Source organism: Ambystoma mexicanum, chromosome 1p (genome assembly GCF_040938575.1).
Source record: "Ambystoma mexicanum isolate Mex_15411 chromosome 1p, UKY_AmexF1_1, whole genome shotgun sequence".
NCBI classification, from domain to species: Eukaryota; Metazoa; Chordata; class Amphibia; order Caudata; family Ambystomatidae; genus Ambystoma; species Ambystoma mexicanum.
This window is the reverse complement of record NC_090921.1, coordinates 240,189,305-240,210,297: the sequence shown is the minus strand read 5'-3', so window position 1 is coordinate 240,210,297 and position 20,993 is coordinate 240,189,305. Positions and strand designations below refer to the sequence as shown.

General features: G+C 51.1%; 1 protein-coding gene across 1 annotated transcript in view; it reads right to left on the bottom strand.

Moving 5' to 3' along the window:
* CTC1 (CST telomere replication complex component 1) overlaps nt 1-20,993 on the bottom strand; it is a 1,003,059-nt gene that overhangs the window by 602,808 nt on the left and 379,258 nt on the right. The window contains exon 8 of the mRNA XM_069646446.1: nt 9,766-9,992. Coding sequence (XP_069502547.1) covers nt 9,766-9,992 — 227 coding nt within the window. The remainder of the gene's footprint in view (nt 1-9,765; nt 9,993-20,993) is intronic.

Below are 20,993 nucleotides of genomic sequence, written 5' to 3'. Positions count from 1 at the left end.
CGCCAGAGGGCGCTGCGCGTCGATGATCGCCGAGTCGATGACCCTCGACGGCCTCCGTGCCGACGTCGACGTCATCCTGCCTATAAAGGCCGCGCAGCGTCCGTTGCTCAGTTCCGTTTTGTAGTCCCCAGTAATGTTTTTGGATTAGACTAATCACCTTGAAGGAGCATAGGCTGCAAACCCACAGGAAGTCATACTGCGGGGATGGATGGGAGGGTCGATAAGGAATACGTCGGAGGAACATCCCATCGAAAGAACGTTACAAGGTAAGAGTAACTAGTTCTTCGAAGGGATTGTGTCCTCCGACGTATTCCTTATCTTAGATAGACTCCCATAGCAGTGGTATTGTGACTGGAGGCGGGAGTAATAAAAGTTATGTTACCCTTCCAGAATGGACAGAGTGTAACACAGCCTTGCCGAATCTAGTTTCTTGACTAGAGGAGGAATCCAGGCTATAGAATTTGGTAAATGTATGTGCGGACGACCATGTGGCAGCCGCACATATATCTCGAATTGGCACCCCTCTTTGAAGGGCTGAGGATGTTGCGATACCCCTGGTAGAATGAGCCCTTAGATTTTGAGGAGGCTCCTTTCCTGCCAATTTGTAGCACTCCAGAATGGCTAAAATAATCCATCTGGAGATGGTTTGTTTTGTTATTGGAAGGCCCAACTTATGTCCTGCATAACCTACAAAGAGTTGGTCTGCTTGTCTGATCTTAGCCAATCTGCTGATATAGAAGCTCAAGGCTCGCTTAGGGTCCAGCCTGTGCAGTCTCTCTTCCTCCTTCCCCGGATGAGGAGGAGGGTAGAAAGAAGGTAATATAATCTTCTGAGTGATGTGAAACTCCGAGACTACCTTCGGGAGGAAGTTAGGCTTCACCTGAAGAACAACTTTGTCCTTGTAAAAGATTGTATGTGGAGGTTTACACGATAAGGCTTGCAACTCGCTAACCCTTCTAGCAGATGTCAATGCTATTAGCAAAACAGTTTTGAGGGTGAGAAGCTTCAATGAACAAGAGTGTAGTGGTTCAAAAGGGGCACCCTTTAGGAAGTTTAAAATTAGGTTTAAATCCCATAAGGGAACTTGAAAAGGTTTCGGGGGATAAACATTAGTTAATCCTTTTAGGTATTGTATTACCAATGGAATTTTGAAGTATGAAGGCTCCTCTGCAGTGCGCTTAAAGATTGATAGCGCTGCGAGATAGCCCTTAATTGTGCCAACCTGTAGGCCTGAATTAGCCAGGTAAAGTAAGAATGACAACACCATAGGTGTACCACAAGAAAAGGGTTCAATATTCTTTTCTCTGCACCAGCTGCAAAATTTGTTCCAACGGCAGCGGTATAGAGTTTTAGTTGCCGGCCTTCTGGCCGAAAGCAACACCTCCATAACATCATCCGGAAGGTCCCAATCCTTGTACCTCAACCTTTCAGACACCAAGCGTGAAGGTTGAGGGTCTTGATGGCTGGATGGAGAACCTGACCTTCCTTCTGCGAGAGAAGATCCTCTCTGTATGGCAGTCCAATTGGAGGGCAGATGGACATGTCTAGAAGGTCCGGGTACCACGTTCTCCTGGCCCAATCCGGGGCAATTAGGATCATGGTCTTCCGAAACCTTCTCAACCTCCTGATCATTTGAGGAATGACAGGGACCGGAGGGAACGCGTACAGAAGTGGGAACTCCCAGTCCACTACGAACGCATCTCCTAGAGCTCCTCTCGGGGGAAATTCCCTTGAGCAAAATCTGTCGCACTTCCTGTTGATACTGGTGGCGAACAGATCCACTTGAGGGGTTCCCCAAAGGGCGAAGATCTCTTGAAGGACTTCCTGAGCTATCTCCCACTCGTGAGAGACTGTGCTCTGCCTGCTCAGAGCGTCCGCTGTCAAGTTCTTCTCTCCGGCTAGGTGAATTGCCGATAGAGAGATTCCTTCCTGAATTGCCCAAAACCAGAGCTGCATCGCCTCTCTGCACAGTGGTAGTGAGCCTACGCCTCCTCTTTTGTTGAGGTAGTGCATGGCCACTGTATTGTCCGTCATTATTAGGACGTTTCTTCCCCGTACAGACGGCAGAAAAGCCTTCAGCGCTAGTCTGATGGCTCTCAGCTCCAACAGGTTGATATGTAGTCTGGACTCCGATGGAGACCAACGACCGCTGATGGTCAAGTCGTTGGCGTGAGCTCCCCACCCCGTGAGTGAGGCATCCGTGACTACTGTTATCTCCGGCCATGGTTGCCAAAACATTTCTCCTTTCAGGATGTTCTCCCGACAGGCCCACCACTGAAGGTCTCGGGCTACTTTGACCGGGATCCGAAGGAGATCTGTCATCCTTCCTGAGAACTGTGACCACTGAGTTCTCAGTGCCCACTGGAGGGATCTCATTCTCAGGCGAGCCTCCGGCACGAGGAATATGCAGGATGCCATGAGGCCTAGCAACCTCAGAAAGTCGTAGGCTGGGAGATATTGGGCATTCTGAAATCTGATGACCATCTGCAGAATATCTCGAGCCCTCACCTCTGGTGGCAAGGCTTTTCCCAGGGAAGTGTCCAGGACTGCTCCAATGAATTGGAGTCTCTGTGATGGTATCATCTGTGACTTCTTTAAATTGAGGGAGAAGCCCAGCTTGTGAAGGAAGTGGCAAACATAATCTAGTTGTCTCTGAGCCTGTTCCGAAGATACAGCTCTGATCAACCAATCGTCTAGGTAAGGGTAGACATGAATCCCTTCCCTCCTTAGACTTGCAGCCACAACCGACATTAGCTTGGTAAAGACCCTCGGGGCGGAGGTTAGCCCAAATGGCAGAACTCGAAATTGATAATGAGAGCTGCCAATTGCGAACCTCAGGTATCTCCTGTGCCTGGGATGGATCGGCACATGGAAATAAGCGTCCTGGAGGTCTAGAGATACCAACCAGTCCTGAAGCTGGAGGGCCTGAAGGATCTGAGAGAGAGTCACCATCTTGAACTTGTCCTTTCGGAGGAATTTGTTCAATTCCCGTAAGTCTAAGATGGGTCTCAGTCCTCCGTCCTTCTTCGGTATTATGAAGTAGGGGGAGTACCAACCCTTGTTCCTTTCCGCTACAGGTACCAGTTCTATGGCACCTTTCTCTAGCAGGTCTAAAACCTCCTGCAAGAGGAGCGGATCTGGAAGCTTCAAAGGGTTGTTCCCCGGTGGATGACTCTGAGGGATATGTAGGAAGGGCAGGCAGTAACCTTGGGCCACTGTCTCCAGAGCCCAAGCATCTGACGTAATAGCCTGCCATTCCGTCAGATGGTGAGTTAACCTGCCCCCTACTGGTGTTCTGTGAGGGGAGACCTCAGAGTGGTTTTGAAGCGGCTGATGCAGTTGCCGAAGGTAAAGTGGCTCCTGCTCCTGCGGGTGCGGCTTTCTTTCCCCTACCCCGTCCACCACGGGTAAATCTTCCTTGGCCTCTTTGAGCCGGTCGTCCCCTGCCCCTTCCATATGAGGAATAGTAACGAAAGGACCGTCCTCTCCACGATGATCCCGAAGGACGAAAGGTATTCTGACGGATAGCAGCTCCCAATGACTTGGCTGCTGCCTTGGACGTTTGCAGTTTCTCCAAACTGTCATCCGCCTTCTTTCCAAAGAGGGTAGAACCGTCAAAGGGCATATTCAAAAGCCTGGTCTGCACGTCAGAGGCAAAACCAGACTTCCTCAACCACGCATGCCTGCGGATTGTGGTACTTGCCGCCATGGCCCTGCTGATACTGTCAGCAGAATCTAGGCCAGTTTGTAGGGTCTCGCACATCGCATCTTTACCATCCCTGATGATGTTTAAAAATGCGTCCCTTTCCTCTCCTTCTTGGAGGCAGTCAGCCGCTGATGAAGCGCACTCCCAAAGGGTGTGGCTGAACCTAGCGAGCGTACAGGTCGCGTTAATAGACTTTAACGCCATGCTACAGGCAGAAAAAACCTTCTTAGCCATGGCATCATACTTTTTGTCATCCCTATCCTGCGGAGCAGTGGGGTATGCAGATGTGCTGCCTGATGAGGTTGCAGCCTGTACAACCAAGCTCTCAGGAGTAGGGTGTTTTGACAAATATTCAGGGTCAGAACTAGCCACCCTGTATTTTGTTGACAGTTTTTTATTTACTGCCGGGATAATTTCTGGCGTTTCCCAGTTTGTCAAAATCCTTCTCTGTAGAGCAGAGTGAAATGGAACCACAGGATCCTCCTGTGGGCCCTTGTCCAGTATGTCAGTGAGGTCATCCTGCTGAAAGGCAGGAGAAGGTGCAGACCAACCCATAAATTCTATGATTCTAGACATCAGAGCTCTATATGGAGTCTCCGCATGTTCTCCTGGGTCTGGTTTGATAATTTCTGCTTCAGGAGAAGTGTCCAAGCCACTAGCTTCCTGAAGTGCATCCTGAAGATTTTTTAATCTTCCTTCCTCAGAGGCGAAAGTCTCTGGCTCTGGTGATGTGGTCCTCTGTAAATCAATATCTTGGTCTGAATCCTCCCTTTCCTCAAAAATCGAGGTTAAAGGGGGATACATTGGTTTTTGGAATGGTATAAACCCCATTTCCAATGCAGAAGGAGCCATCATCACAGGCCTTGAAAACGTCGATGTCGTCGACACCGACGTGAAAGTACTCGAAGGCGCCGTGAAAAGCGTCGAGAAATGTGTACTAGGCCTCGAAGAACTCGAAAGGATCGGAGTCCTGCTCGAGAACGACGTCGACGTTCTCGGCGTCGAGTCGGAGGTCTTTTGTCTAACCGTTGGCTGTGGAGTAGCCGTGGTTCTTTCCTTCACCGGCGTCGATATCGGCGTCGACGTCGGCGTCGACTCGATCGACTGATGCGCCGATGAATCCTTCGACAACGGCGTCGATGGCGCCGACCTCTGTTTCGAAGGAGTTTTCGACGATGGCGTCGATGATGCTTTATCTCCCGATGGCTCGAGGCGCTTTCGGGTTGACTTTTCCGCCGGGTACTGCGACTCGCGGCGTTTAGATTTTTTGGGTTTTTTACCCGGGGTATCACCCTCAGCTGTCTTCGAGGGGGACGAGGCCGCTTTCTCGAAGACGCTTAGCATCTTTTTCCTGAATTCCTCCCACTCAGCTTGCGAGCTGCGTTTTGTGGGGCAATGAACTCTCTCAGGAGAACTCGACGAAGATGACGAAGGGGATCTCCTACGTCTCTTCTTCGAGTGTCTCGATGTCGACGAGTGGTGGGAGCCACTTCGTGATCTAGATCGAGAGTGTTTTTTATGGTGAGGAGACGAACGTCTCGACTCTACCGAAGAAGCTTTCGAGGAAGTTAAAGTTGACCTACCTCTCTCGAGCTTCCCCCTACGCTCCTTCAAGGCTTTCGCCGTCATGGAAAGGCATTCCTCACACTCCGAACTCTGGTGCGTGATTCCCAGACACCACAAACAGACCCTGTGAGGGTCCGTCAACGACATTTTCTTCCCGCAGTCTCGGCACTTTTTGAAACCGGACCGAGGGGTCGTCGGGTCGGAGGAGGATGCCATCGATATCGAGGTAAATAGTAGTTATTATATACGTTATCTTGACGAGAACTGTAGCAACGGTGTTCCGAGGCACAACGAAGCGCGGAAAAACGGAACTGAGCAACGGACGCTGCGCGGCCTTTATAGGCAGGATGACGTCGACGTCGGCACGGAGGCCGTCGAGGGTCATCGACTCGGCGATCATCGACGCGCAGCGCCCTCTGGCGAAAAAATTTTCCGAGGCCAGCAAAGCTGAAGGATTTCTATCTAAGATAAGGAATACGTCGGAGGACACAATCCCTTCGAAATCCTTTTTAACAATGGTTACCTGATTGAGGCAGGGATGTAGATCGCCTTCCCGCTTGAGGACAAAAAAGATGGGACTAGCTGCGGGTGATTGCGAAGGCCGGATGTGACCCAGGCGGAGTGAAGTTTGCATGTATTCTTTGGGGGCCTGGTCCTCGGATGGTGATAGGCAGTAAATACGACCGCTTGGTATTACTGCCCCAGGGATAAGATCGATCAGGCAATCGTATTGTCGATGGAGTGGCCGATGTTCGGCATAACCCTTATCGAACATGTCAGCCAGGTCAAGGTATTCTGTGGGGTTGCCAGATGAGATAGCAGGTGAGATAGCACGTAATGACCATTGAGACCACAATAAAAACAAGCACTAGTATTGCGGCGTCATTTCCTCTCTGAGGATGAAATGGGGCCCCGTATGCCACAATCTGCATAGGTTCCCCTGAAGAATCACTAGACGGAAGACTGGCAGCGAAAGGCAGGCAAGGGTGTCTTCTGATCTACGGGCATCCACCTGGAGAGTTAAATCCACCAATTTGGGATATTGGACAGGTAACGTGGGCACTACAGCCAGAGCGTCCTTGATTGGATCACTAAGGCCTCTGTAAAAGACAACTGCTTTCTTATTTTCAGGCCATGCTGTTTCTACTGATAATGGATTTAACTGGGTAATATACTCAATCAAACTGGCCTTACCTTGGACCAAGTCCAATAACTCCAAATCCGTGGATTGGGCCTTATAGCGGGTGTCAAATACTCTGGTCATTTCGACTACTAACTGATTGAAGTCATATAGCACTGGGTTATTGCTTTCTAGCAGGGCATTAGCCCGTGTGCAGCTCTGCGGCTCAGATGTGAAACAGTGAATGCCATCTTGTGGGTGGAATCTGAAAAGGCTTGGGGTCGACAGAGGAAATGTAGTTGGTTTAGGAAGGTTCGGAACTTCTAGGGATACCCCTGAAATTTCTCGGGGGCTGCCAGAGGGACTGGAGTCGACATATATATGGGGTTCTGGGAAGGGGCAGCACCTGAAGAACCAGGCTGGGCAGGCGGGTCCCCAAATTCAGGATCTGGGGGGAAGTGAATGGCGCTCACTCTGAATGGTGTCTAATCTTTGGTGTATTGCAGTAGTGGCAGCGGCCATGTCAGCCCGTAATACTGTAATTACCTGTACCAAGACAGCCACTGGGTCCCTGGTGGCAGCTTCCATAGTCTAAGTGGTATAAAGGGCGTTTTAGCCTGTCAAGACTTGAGTACCGTGTAGACTATAATACCTCCGTCCCCAAGTACCAGTCAGGGAAATAGGAAAGTACTCGCTGACCGGTTATTGGGGCCACAGGAGACTGGAACAACTGCGCCGGGTCCTCAGATAGCTGAAAATGAAAACCAAGCAGGTTACAGACAATACAGTACTGTAAACTACAAAAGCAATAAAGAATAGACCGGAAATGCACCTACCAGTGGCATGACTGAGGACAAGCCCTGAAGTGCAGAAAGGAAGCAGTGTCCCCCGGGGTCAGGGAGCAATCCCCACTAGATGCGGTGCAGTGCAACTGCGTGGCAAGTATCCAGTTACCCAGGTGGTTAGTGAATGCTAGAACAGCCCACAACACTGTCACCAGGCAGCGATGTGGAAGGCCACGGCAAAAGGAAAAGAACCTGGCAGTTCCGGGCCTGGTACAAAGGGGGAATCCGGGAGGCAGTCCAAAAGCACAATCCGTGGTCTAAAGCAGTCCGTGGACTCCAGTAGCAAGGAGAACCCAATGCCGTAGCAGAATCAATATCAAAGAGCAATCCTATAGAAAACAGGCAGAGGTCAGGAATTCAGAATCAAGGAAGGACGTGATACAGGGAATGCAGAAAACGCTTCGAAGCCGGCACGAAACACAGCTGAGAAGCCCAAGTGATGTTGCCAGCGTTTTGTATAATTGCTGTGGTTACCAAACACGTAACTGAACGCATCACGTGATCGGATGGCAGTGGTAGCCACGCATCCCCCAGTCTCCATGGCAATTGCCACCGGGAGCGCGGTCGGAGCCGCATATGTAATACCCTCGGAGAGGGCCCAGATTGTTCTGCTTGATGATATGTAGTATGGGTCATGTAACGTCCTCCGCGCCTCAGGTTGTCAGATTGTCGTCGTAAAGGGTGAGCGAGTCTTGTAGAGGCTGGGTCCCTGAGCACTGAAAGCGTGACAGCATTCTAAACAATTTAAAAGGCCAGTTATACACAATGCGGCATGCTCATGGTCTGTCCGGTATTTGCAATAAAAGGATGCCCAAAACTGGCAAAATAGAATTTTTCTTAGAGACTGTAACCTTTAGGAGCGAGTATGTCACACATGATATGATAAGATATGATAGTTTATTTATATAGCGCCTATACACAATGTGTTTCAAAGCGCTTCAAGGAGGGGAGGGGCATAGGAAAATACAGTTACATTCAGCAAAAGTCCTTGAAACAATACAGAATGTGAAAATAACTATCATAATAGGCCTGTCGACATTTCTGATAGTGCAAGTGCATAGAACAAGTAAGGCAAGAGGTGATGGAAAGGAAGGAAAACAGAGCAAGCAGTAACATTACTAAGTCTGACGACAATTTACGCAGTGCAGGTGGTAACAAGAGGCGGGGTGGGGGCGGGGGGGCAAGTGGACGGAGGGGGGAAGGAGAACAAGGCACGCTACTGAGCAAAAAGTCAGTGACAAATTGAAAAGTGGGGGAGGGGGAGAACAAAAAGAGGGGGGACAGACAAGCTGCTATCAAGAGTCACGGAACAGATGATAGGAGTAAGTGCTAGGAGGCGGAAGTCTAAGGGGAGAAAAGGAGTGGGGAGTAGGAGGGAAGTTGAAGAGGATGGAAATGAGGAGGGGGGGTGGAGCGCAGAGCAAGAGGGGGGGAAAGCAGGGTGAGGGCACACAGATACTCACGGGGGGCAAACAGAATCTCAGGGGGGGGCAAACAGACACTCACGGGGGCAGGGGGGGCACACAGATACTCACGGGGGGCAGGGGGGCACACAGATACTCACGGGGGCAGGGGGGAACACAGATACTCACGGGGGGCAGGGGGGCACACAGATAGTCACGGGGGGGCAGGGGGGCACATAGATACTCACGGGGGGGCAGGGGGGCACGCAGATACTAACGGGGGTAGGGGGGCAGGAGGGGCACGTAGATACTCACAGGGGGGCAGGGGGGCACACAGATACTCACGGGGGCAGGGGGGCACACAGATACTCACGGGGGGCAGGGGGGGCAGGAGGGGCACATAGATACTCACGGGGGCAGGGGGGCACACAGATACTCACGGGGGCAGGGGCGGCAGGAGGGGCACATAGATACTCACGGGGGCAGGAGGGGGGCACACAGATACTCACGGGGGGCAGGAGGGGCACATCGATACTCACGGGGGGCAGGAGGGGGGCACACAGATACTCACGGGGGGCAGGGGAGGCAGGTGGGGCACATAGATACTCACGGGGGCAGGAGGGGGGCACACAGATACTCACGGGGGGCAGGAGGGGCACATCGATACTCACGGGGGGCAGGAGGGGGGCACACAGATACTCACGGGGGGCAGGGGAGGCAGGAGGGGCACATAGATACTCACGGGGGGCAGGGGGGCACACAGATACTCACGGGGGGCAGGGGGGCACACAGATACTCACGGGGGCAGGGGGGCACATAGATACTCACGGGGGGCAGGAGGGGGGCACACAGATACTCACGGGGGCCAGATTCCGTCATGGTGGATTAGCGCCTTGGACTTTAACGCCTGCAAAAAGCAGGCGTTAAAGTGTGAATCAGGCGTTAAGGGTTAACGGCGCCGATGGCGCCGTTAAACCCTTAACGCCTGACTTGTAATGAGGGCCATTGTCACATGCATCCAGTAACCACTACTAAAAGTGACTTTGCCATCTTTAACAACTCCTCCTCGTTCCCACGAGGCCCCCTCGATGCCCTCTTTCTTTAAATTAGATCAGGCCAACTTACTTTTGCAGCAGCGCTTCAATGGCATGCACCATCCACAGGTACCCAGGCATGTCCAGGTTACGTTTTCTGAGCATCTGGGTGTATATGCTTGCAAACGGATTGGAAGGATGGTACGGGATGCAGAGTCGAGAGAATTCAGTCACCCTCACAACAGTCCGGTGGCAGCAGCAGAGCATGATGTGAGGAAAATACTCTGAGGGCTTCTGCTGGAGATGGACATCCTGGAGCTATGGAGAGAAGTGGCACAACATTGAGAACCCAGGTAAAACAAGCATTGGCAATGCCAATAGTTTTGGCATTTAATGTTCTTTGCATTATGCATTTATAGGCACCAGGGTGAAAGGTGGAGCTTGCAAAGTTTTGAAGGAGGATGCGATAAGGGGCACGGGTGTGCAAGAGAAGGAAGTAGAATAGAGCAAAGGAGGAAATGATAAAGAGCAGTGATATAAGTGTACCAAAAAAGTAGGTGAACTGTGACTCTGGCAGGGGACAGAGTAGGAAGGAAGACAGCAACGTGCAACACATTTTATCAAGGGTTGCAATTATGCTGGTGGACATCCAATTGAATTGAAGCAGATTTGAGATTAGCTGTAACTGATATCCGTGGTAAAATTGAGAAGTGTGATTTAACTTCACAAAGAAAAGTTCTGGCATACAGTAAAAAAATATAAGTAGTGGAACAGTGCTACCGACCGTTCCCACTCACTTCGAACACTGATCGAGAGGATGCCATCGATGATGAATGATGAGCAAGAGGAAATAGGAGTGAGTAAGGTTGAGAGTGGGAGAGTAATAAACAAAGCAAGTGTGAGAGTATGGGTAGGGAGAGAGTGGGGTTAGTGTGAGGGTGTGGGGGCATAGAGAGTGGGGGTAGAGGATGTGGGGCTAGAGAGAAAGTGGGGGTGGAGGTGGGGTAGAAAGAGTAGGTGGGGCTAGGGCAGGTGGTGGTACAGAGAGTGGCGGTAGAGAGTGGCAGTAGAGTAGTTGGGTGGGGGTAGAGAGAGAGTGGTGGATGGGTGGGTGGAGGTAGAGAGAGAGTGGTGGTTGGCTGGGTTTGGGTATAGAGAGTGGTGGTAGGGTGGGGGTGGTATTGTAGCAAGAGAGCCGGTACAGCGAGAGTGGCAGACGGGTGGCTGGGGGCAGAGAGAGTGGTGGCAGATGGGTGGCTGGAAGCAGAGAGAGTGGTGGCAGGGTGGGTGGGGGGGCAGACAGAGTGGCACTAGGGTGGGTAGGTAGGGGTAGAGTGAGTGGTGGTAGGGTGGGTTGGGCGGGATAGAGAGATTGGTGGTAGGGTGGGTGGTGGTAGGGTGGGTTGGTGGGGGATAGAGAGAGTGGTGGTTGGGTGAGTGGGGCTTGGGTGGGTTGGTGGGGGATAGAGAGAGTGGTGGTAGGGTGGGTGGGTATAGAGAGTGGTGGTATTAGAGAGAGTGGTGGTTGGGTGGGTGGGTAGAGAGAGTGGTGGTATTAGATAGAGTGGTGGGTGGGTGGGTAGAGAGAGTGGTGGTATTAGAGAGAGTGGTGGGTAGAGAGAGTGGTGGTAGGGTGGGTGGGTAGAGAGAGTGGTGTGTATGGTTGGGTATGGGTGGGTAGAGAGTGTTAGGCAGAATCCTGTGCAGTTCCCTTAGGGAGAACTACACAAGATTAGGACTACAGGTGAGAGCAATAAATCCCCTTTAGTATTAGTCTGTACCGCAAAGATTTAGTTGGTAGCTGTGGCTGAGCAGTCAGACTTATCTCAAGAGGGAGATTCAGGGTTTACACAATAGGCCTTCAGTACTATGGCACAAGGAAACACTGACCAAAGCTTTGTAGTTAAAAAGTAGATATATATTTATTTTATAGACTTCTAATAAAACACATGCATCACAGTCATCAAGCAAGTTAAATTAAGTCAAAGAAAAAGAATATACACACTCCCAAGTTAAATTGTAGACCAAGTGAACCAGAGTGAAAACTGAGCAAAACGGCACAGTGACAACTACACACAAGGGATCCTCTAACAATTCCTCACAAGGGAGGGAAAGCACAAGTTATATATAAATAGGTTCACCCCTTAGCAACACTTCCCATCAGTTTGTGAACCAGCTTAAGCAAGGCATTTCACAAGGTTAGAAAATGGGAAGGAAAGGGTAGTTAAAAGAAATATGTACACCACACAGTTCTAGCTGAGAATCAATCTAAAGAAGGCAGATCTAACAAATGTGACCAGAGTCAGTAGGCATGTGTCAAAGTCCGTTGGTACAGGGCAAGGGCCCAGAAGCAAAATGTTCTTGTAGCTGCAGTCAAATTGGAAAAGGTGGATGCAGAAGTTGAAAAGACAATGTTAAAAGAGAGGGGAGGCCAACCCAACAGGTAGGTAAAGGATTTAAAACACCTTTAGTGCTACCGCGAAGAAAGGGGCGGCCTGGCGGAACAATGTACCTTAAAATGAAGAAGTGGCTCCTGCGGTGGCGGTTGTTCCTGGTAGTTCCTGCAGTTCGGGTGATCCAGCAGAGGAAGAGAGGCTCTCCTCGTGGAGGAAGGTTCGAGTTGCTGCACTACCCAGGGATGAAATCAGCCGAGGTGCTGCCCAACGAATAAAAGGTACACTCCTTTAAATCGCGGTCCGGGTGGAATGGTGCCTGGCTATCCGGCCTCCGAGTACAGGCTACGGGAGATCCGACCATGGCAGGTCCGGGAAGGCGATTGGCAAACTGGCTGGCCCCACCAGTTCAAGGGAAGAAGGCTCTTGCAGGTGAAGATTTTCTCTCGTTGTGTGGAGAAAAGTGGTGAGACGCTGCAGCAGGGCTTCACTGGTGGTTCAGTCATTGCAGATGGGTTTGGCTTCTCTCCTCTTCGGCTTCTTAGTTCCAGTGGCGATGTCTTGCTCTTCCAGTCCTCAGGACCCTGCTTTTATGCAAAAAGATCCCCATTCATACAGCCAAACTGTCACTCACACAGTGGAGTGGTCCCCTTGGCGGGAGACCCTCCAGCCCATCAGGATAGAGTGTGACATGGGTTGCTGAGGCACCCCTGTCCAGGGGTCCTACTCCCCCTCCCAAACAATGGACCCACCCCAGACTCAGTGGCGCCGAAAGGAGGGCTTCTCGGCAAAAGCCCGCCAAAAGGACAAACAAAGGATCCCCGACCTGGGTTAGGAGTTTAGAGGAAGACACGAGAAAGAAGTTATATTAAAGTTCTGGCAATAAAAACCTACCGGAGTAAAGTTTTTTAAAAAATGTATTTTTATTTTTAGAAACCAAACAAGACAACAAACAATACAACTGTTTAGGACGTACATAATCAGCATCAAACCATCACATTATACAGTTTTATTCACCGTCCTCCCCCCTCCCACCCGACAAACTAGAGCCGGCTCACTCATGTCATCTACAGGAGCATTTTCGGGAATCTCAGTACTTATGCACTCATCCGAATCTTCTGTATCATAGTTGCCCTGGTGGGGGTTTGCCATAGAGGTCACCAGTTGTTGCCAGGCTAGCAAAGGCCCTACTTCCTCCTCTCCCCCCCTAGTAACCGCTTCAAACCAAACTACGGATTCCGCTTCCGCCCATTTTAGGAGGTCCACCGACCATAGCTCCACCTTGGGTCTGTGGGCCGCCTTCCAGCCCATTGCAATCCTGCGCTTGGCCAGGATGTAGGCTAAGTCCATCATTTTGCTTATGTGCTTTAAATCACGTGGCATGGTTATATAGGTTATATACTGGCCTCTATGCACCCCAGTCTTTTCTTGCAACCTCTGAAATTCCAATGCCTCCCCTTCCTGCCATATGTCCCCGAGGGTGGCCAAGCCTACCGGTTCCCAGTATCTACGGACCGCCTCAAACAGTTGAGAGTCGTTCCCACATAGCGCCACCAGCGGGGCCTGCTGAGAGAACGGATCTGAGTCACCCATCGTTCTCCACATTCTGCGCCAGACCTCCCAGCCCAGCTTTAATAGCTTCCCTCTTCCCACCAGTTTGTTATTTTGCAGCCACACCACTTCTCTCATAAAGTATGGGTCCAAGTCTCCCCGCAAAAGCCTAGCTTCCGCCCAGTCTTCCGCCGACAGCCACCTGGCCACAAACAGCAGCTGACCCGCCAAATAATAAAGCTCAAAGTTCGGCAGGCCTATGCCCCCCTTGTCACACGGATTCTGGAGTTTCCAAAGGGCCACTCTGTTCCTGGAGTTACCCCATTCGAAGCTCCTGCACACACTGTGGAGTCTCACAAAAAGGCTCCTGGGAATCAAAAACGGGACATTCACGAAAAAATGCAACAGTCTAGGTAGGACCACCATCTTGAGCAAGGCTGCTCTCCCCATCATAGATAGGGGTAATATAGACCAGAACACCATGCTGTTCTTAACTCCCTCAATTGCTTTCTCCGTATTATGTTTGTGCTCCGCCTCAATCTCATGATAAATATTTACTCCCAGATATCTAAATGTCACAGTCTTCCATGGTATTGGCAGGATAGGCAGCCTCTGTAACGGGACATTCTTATATCTACCCACGGGGAACAAACTAGACTTCCCAGGGTTCACCGATATGCCCAAGAGGGTGGCATAACGGTCCATCACCTCCAGCACATACTGCAGGTTCTCTTCCGGGTAGCGCAGATAAAGGAGCATGTCATCTGCATACAGCGATACCAGGTGTCTACCCCTTATCGTGCTAAACCCACCTCCCCGTATTGTTGTTGCAGGCATATTGCCAACGGCTATAATGCAAGAATGTATAACATGGATGACCAGAGGCATCCCTGTCTGGTCCCCCTGCTGAGTTGCCAAGTATCTGAGATTATGGATCCTGTTTTAACTCTTACCATCGGGGTGCTGTATAACTGGACCCACCTGATATATCCAGGCCCCATTCCGTATCCTCTCAGGGTCGCTTTCAACCAAGGCCATCGCACCAAATCAAAGGCTTTAACCCCATCTAGCGACAGGATAGCCAACTCGCCCGTGTCTTTTTCAGTGTAGTCAATGATATGGTGTAGCCTCCTATGGTTATCTGTAATGTTCCTGCCAGGGACATAGCCCGTCTGATCTGGGTCTATCAGCTTACCGTTCACCCTCTTCAGCCTATTGGCCAGCACTGCCATAAGTATTTTACTGTCCTGGTTGAGCATGGACAAGGGTCTGTAGGACCCGCACCCCACGGCCGGCTTGCCTGGTTTCAGGAGTGGGTTGATCATTGCCTCGCGGAGGGACAATGGCAGTTCCCCCTGCTCATAGGCCTCGTTAAACATGGCAAGCAGTGGCTGAAGCAGCTCCTGTTTGTATGTCTTGTAAAACTCACTAGGCAACCAGTCTGTCCCGGGTGCCTTGCACGTGGGCAGATGTTGGATCACCACCTCCAGCTCATCCGAGGTAACAGGGGCATCCAATTCTGCGCGTTCTAGGTCGTCCAGGGTGGGCAGCTCTATGTCCTCTAACGTGTCCAGTATGTCTTGACACTTATCCTCCCCTGTGTCCTCATATAAGTGTCTGTAAAACTTGAGGAACTCCTCGTTTAGCCCCTCCTGGGTATTACAGATGCAACCTTCCTCATCCCTGATCTCACTGATCACTGAGTGGGGGGGTCTCACACTTATACAGCCAGGCCAGCAATCTGCCCGGCTTATCGCCCCCTGCGTGTAGTCTCTCCGTGTATTTCTTGTAATTTAATCTACATAGCCTATCCCAGAGTCCACTGCAGGTTAACTGTAGGTCTTTTATCTTGGCGCTATTCTCACGGGTGGTGTCCTCATGTCGTGTGAAACCCTCCAGCTCTCTTTCTGTTTCCTGAAGTTCCCTTTCAATGCCCCCCTGGAGCCCTTTAGATTTTGATATGGCTACCCCGCGCACCACCACTTTAAATGCCTCCCATAATGTTCCCACAGAGCGTACACTGCCTGTGTTTATATCAAAATATTCCTCGATGGCCTCCCTCAGATCCTCCCGGAACCCATCATCTTGTAATGCCTCAGTCCTAAGTCTCCATGTCGGGATCCGCGCTCTGGGGGGTTGATGTCGCCACTCTACAACCAAAGGCGAGTGGTCGGATAATACCCGGGCCTTGTATTCCACTCCCACCATTTCTTCCGCTATCTCAGCAGCTACAAACACATAATCTAGCCTCGTGTGCAAGTCATGTGGCGCTGCGTAGTGCGAATATTGCCTATCCATTGGATGCAGCCTTCTCCACACGTCCTCTAGGCCTAGGTCTTTTAACATTGTCCCCAGCGCTTTGGCCGCTGGCGTCAGCGTCACTGCTTTGTCAGCTGACCTATCCATTCTAGAATTCAGGGTGCAATTAAAGTTCCCCCCCCCCCCACACCACCGCACCCCCAGCCAGGGGGCTAATCTTGCTCTAAAGGGACCTAAAATAAGCCGCTGTATCGTGGTTGGGGGCGTACAGATTTATGATATGCACTTCCCTGTTCTCCAGGAGTCCCGTCACCACCACCATTCTGCCCTCTGGGTCTACCGTTGAGCTGAGCACCTGAAACGGCACATGCGGCGCCACCCATGTAATAACCCCGCTTGCATACGCCGGATACGTAGCCCCCACAACATTACCCCTCCATTTTCTCCTGACCACCTCCAACTTCTCCCTTGTGAGATCAGTCTCCTGCAGCAGGGCTATGTCAATGCGCATCCTTTTTAGATGCAGCATCACTTTATTACGTTTCAAATAGCTATTGAGGCCCCGTACGTTCCAGGTCACGATTCTGAGATTACCCGATGCAATCTACTCGGTATGTTCCCAATCCACCTCTCCCTTTAATGCTTCCCTTGATGGCCCGTTTTCCGACTCTCCCTCTTCCCCCTCTGAACAGTTCCCCCCCTCCCTGTTCCCCAACTCCACTCCACTGCACACAACCCAACCCCTCCCCCCACCCTACCCTACCCCAACAAATGCCCAGCTCCATCCCTGGATCTCAGGCCCACCCGCGTCTGGTCCGATCCCGTATCCGAGGACTAGGACTCTGCGGGGCGTCACCGATCTAACAGTGACCTAACTAAGTATATTACTATTGGGTTCAAGGGATGCCTCCTAGGAGCTCCCGCTCGCCTATTTTAGGATTGGTGCGTCCAACGGGTCCAGCCAGCTAATACTGCAACATACTCCCCACAAGCTTAATTCAACTCTATAGTCAAGTCCCAATGTCTTGGCCATGTCACCCTAGGTGCCACAGCTGCGTGCTACTTATCTTCCGCAGCACCCATCTGGATATCCGGTTCTTGAGGTCGGCCCTGCATATCCAGCCAATCCGTCGCCTCAGTCGGCGTCTCGAAAAACAGGGATTTGTTCTTATAAAACACTTTCAACTTGGCTGGGTAAAGCAACATGTAACGATGGCCTGCTTCCTTTAGTCTCCTTTTTACCGACCCAAAGTTCATCCTACTACGCTGTACATGCAACGTATAGTCCGGGTACGCCGTGATTTTTGCTGACCCCTTTTCAATCGTTCCTCCCCTCCGGAAAAATTTGAGTATCTTCTCTCGATCTCAATAATTCAGGATCTTTGCGATCAGCGGCCGCGGGGGGGTTCCTGGGGGCGGTCTCCTTGTCAAGGCCCTGTGCGCCCTTTCAACCGCGAACCCCTGGGTCAGCGCACCGCCTGTTATCTCCTGCAAGAGCATGGTTTCCACATATTCTGTGGGGTTTGACCCTTCCATTCCTTCTGGCAAGCCCACTATACGAATGTTATTGTGTCTGGCGCGCCCCTCTGCCTGCTCAGCTCTGTCCTCCAGATTGCTCACCCGTTGCGCGAGGGCATGGAGCTCCTTTCCATGTGTGGCGCACGCCGCCGTGTTCTGGGCCATCTACTTCCCCAAGGCCCCAGTGCGCTCCGCAATCGTCCGCACCTCCTGTCTCAGCAGGTTCACTTCCTCGTGGACCGCTCCGATCTTGAGGTCCAGGCCCTCTTGCAAATCTTTCATAGCCAGGCCCAGCTTAATCTCCCAGGCGACTTTTAAGTCTGCAATCGCTGCCAACACCTCCTGGATCGTGCCCGGTGTCTCCGTCACTGCTGTGGGAGTCTCCTTGCTCTTGCCCTCCTCCGCACCTGGGGGCGACTTGGCATAAGCCTCCATCATGGGTTGTTTGATCCTGGGTCTAACCACTTTAGAGGACATCTAACCACTCTCAGCGGTCCAAGTATGAACTTGTCTCTCCCCTCGCACCCAGAGTGGGCTGTGTCCTCCCACGTACTCGTACACTCTCGGTGTCGTGGCTCCGGTGTCTGTCGTATTCCTTCCATGGCCAGTGCTCGAGTGCGCACACCGATCCACCGCACTCCCTTTGTTCCCCCCCTTCCGCAATCACGAGGCCATCCAGCCCACAATGCAATTCCAGATGTAGTACTCCCGTACCCAGGTTCAGGGGGGCCGCCTTAAGTTGTCAGGGGATCAGCAAATTTCTCGCATCAGCCTCCTCAACTGGCCTGCGCCAATGTTTCGTGATAAAGGCCCTCCAAGGTCGGGCCTAGGTACCCCCCTTCAGTGTTCCGTATGTCTATTGGGCCCCACGGTGCAGTGGTGTCCACTACACCCCGTGTTTCCAGGAGAGGGCCCAGCGCTCCTCGCAGTGCCAGCGACCGCCCTCTTCTAAGGCAGCCCAGCTCAAAGGTGTTTAGAGCGTGTGGAATAGTAGCTGCAGACTACTGGCTGTCTCTATGGGATCTCTCTTAACACCCCGCGTTTACAGAGTCTGATCCGCAGCGTTGTGAAATACTGCCGCCGCCGCTCACTTGCTCGCTCGCGTTAGCCCCAGGGTCCACAGTTACCTTGTTGCAGCCCACTAACGAGCACTGTGCTCTGAGCGCAACATTCGCACTTTCTCCCTCAGGGTGCTCCGCCACAATGTATCTTCCTAGGTTCCGCTGGCGTTCGATCCGACTACACTGCGGGCCCAGCGTCAGCTAGCAGTTCGTTCGGCGAGTCATCAGGTTCAATCCGTGGATTGTACAAGCTCCGGGTGCGCGCGCCTTCAGATGTGTGCTGCCTCAGTGAAGTCCTCCAGCCCGCAAAGCAGCAGCGCGTCCCGGGCAATCCAATACTCCTCCTCTGCTTCTCAACGCCGCGGTCCGCAACCGATTGCAAATTTTAGCGTTCAATGCGGGTGCCCTACAGGTCCTACATTTGTAATCGCTGCGGCGCTCTCGTGACCCTCGATGTCCTCTTTGTCTCTGTCGCCATTTTGTTTCCACTCGCCACTTCAGGGCCCGCGGCGAGCAAATGAATATAACCCAGTAACCGATCCTCTCAAACGCCTCAAAAGTTCAGCGAGTGTAGCTGTCGTCTCACAAGCAAAGACGTTCATTTTCAGTGCCGGCTGGCCTCCGTGCACGAAAAACTATTAAACACTTCCAGTACCTCCATAGTAAGATGGGTTGTTACTGGTTTAGTTCATAGGATTTGACTAGTAAAGTCAATGGGGACTTTACATGCCCTGGGAGACAGTAGTCAGTCGCAGGGTATGGAGCCTATGTTTGGGGGTCGCTACAACACCCATGTGTTACTGCTGTGTAACACGTGTGGATAAAGATGGTTCCTATGGGGTTGAAAAAGATCTCATAGGCATTAAACAGAAAAATAGCCTAGAACACACATAGCAAAAATGCCTAAGAGTGGGAAAAGAGTATCATTCTTAGCAGGTAAAAAGAAACAGACCCTTCAAATCCAGCAAAGCTCCTGGGGGACTCTATAGGTAAGGGAAATTAGCCATAGAATGAGAATTCTCCCTAACACTTGCCCCACCCCCCCCCAGACTAGGGGACAGGAGGATCTAATCCACTCCTGGATGAGTCTCTTACCTCTAGTCGGTTATAAACATCCTAGAGAGACCATCAGCATTTTGGTGGTGACATCCTGACCTGTGCTCAATGGTAAAATCAAACCCTTGGAGGCAGATAGACCATCTTAGCAGTTTTGGGTTTTCCCCTTTCATCTGCATCAACCATCTCAAGGGTTGGTGGTTGTAGTGATACACGAAATTGCAACCTTGCCAATCAGGGCTTTAGATGACAGCATTAGCCGCTGAAAGCCAATAGTGTATTCAAAGTATGAGCTAAAAATGCTGACAGTAGTCTGTTGTAGCACTTACATTATGCAGTAGTGAGCTACAAGGAATATGCAGGCCTAGTATGAAATAGGTCACATTAAGCATTGTTGATAGACAGGCAGGGAGGGCCCCTAGCTCTGTAGCTAATAGGTTTTTGGAGTGTTTGGAACATCATGGCACCTATATAGCGCTTAGATAGCCAGTCTTAAGCGCTATAAACACTAAGCTATGAGTGCATGCCTTTTAGAGCTTGCAGATGGGGTTAATACATCCCTGCTTCCCTTAGAATATTCAGCCTCACTAACGGTAGCCCTGGCTCCAAGCTAATCTTGCTTTTCTCTGGGAAGGCACTGATAAGGACATTCCAGTGTTCGCGGAGAGGGCTCCAAGGGAGGGGGTAGGAGCGAGCAGGGAGCATCTCAGAGAGAGCTGGGTTTTTTCCATGAACCAGCCCATATTTTTGCACAGGGAAAGTTCTGGAACTATGCGTCATGGTGACTGACAGCAAGAGATTATAAAATATCCATGCACACATGGGATCGAGGGGAGATCGTCCTGTGGACTTGATTCGTGCAGAAACAGGTGCCCGGAATTGGCTCTCACGGTGTCCTCCAGCATTGTTTTTCTATGAGCGGGGCTTGTTTTACAGCTAGCTTATGAAAAGCCAGGTCTCCCAGTGCTGATTAAAGGGACGTAAGACTGTGTTTCTCTATGTTTCTCTATATTTCTCTATATTTCTCTATGTTTATCTAAGTTCCATGTTTCACTATATTTTGCATTGCTCTATGTTTTATGCTTTGTAATATTCTTTAACTTGAATACCAAATGTATATGAAATTCACTGCTTAGAATAAATATGCTAAAACTTTGAGGGTGTCATTTGTCACTAGCATGAGATCACTGCTCAGCACAATAGAACCTGTATTTTGGGCTGAATTGGGTATTTTTGCTCTCAAAGGGCTGGCCCCGAGGAAGATTTTGCCCATATCAAGACATTTGGTGGCAGCTTTGTGGGATTTGTGAAGAGCAGTGCCATGCTATGACATGACAAAGTGTGTGAGAGAACACAGTGTAGAGTGGGGAGCAGGCTGTCGCATTTCCTTGGTGGTCTCACTGCAGCTCTGAGACTTCAAAAGGCAGCAATGTTGTGTCGGCTTGCCGTGGCCGATAGCTTGTGTGGTTAAGACTCCCTTC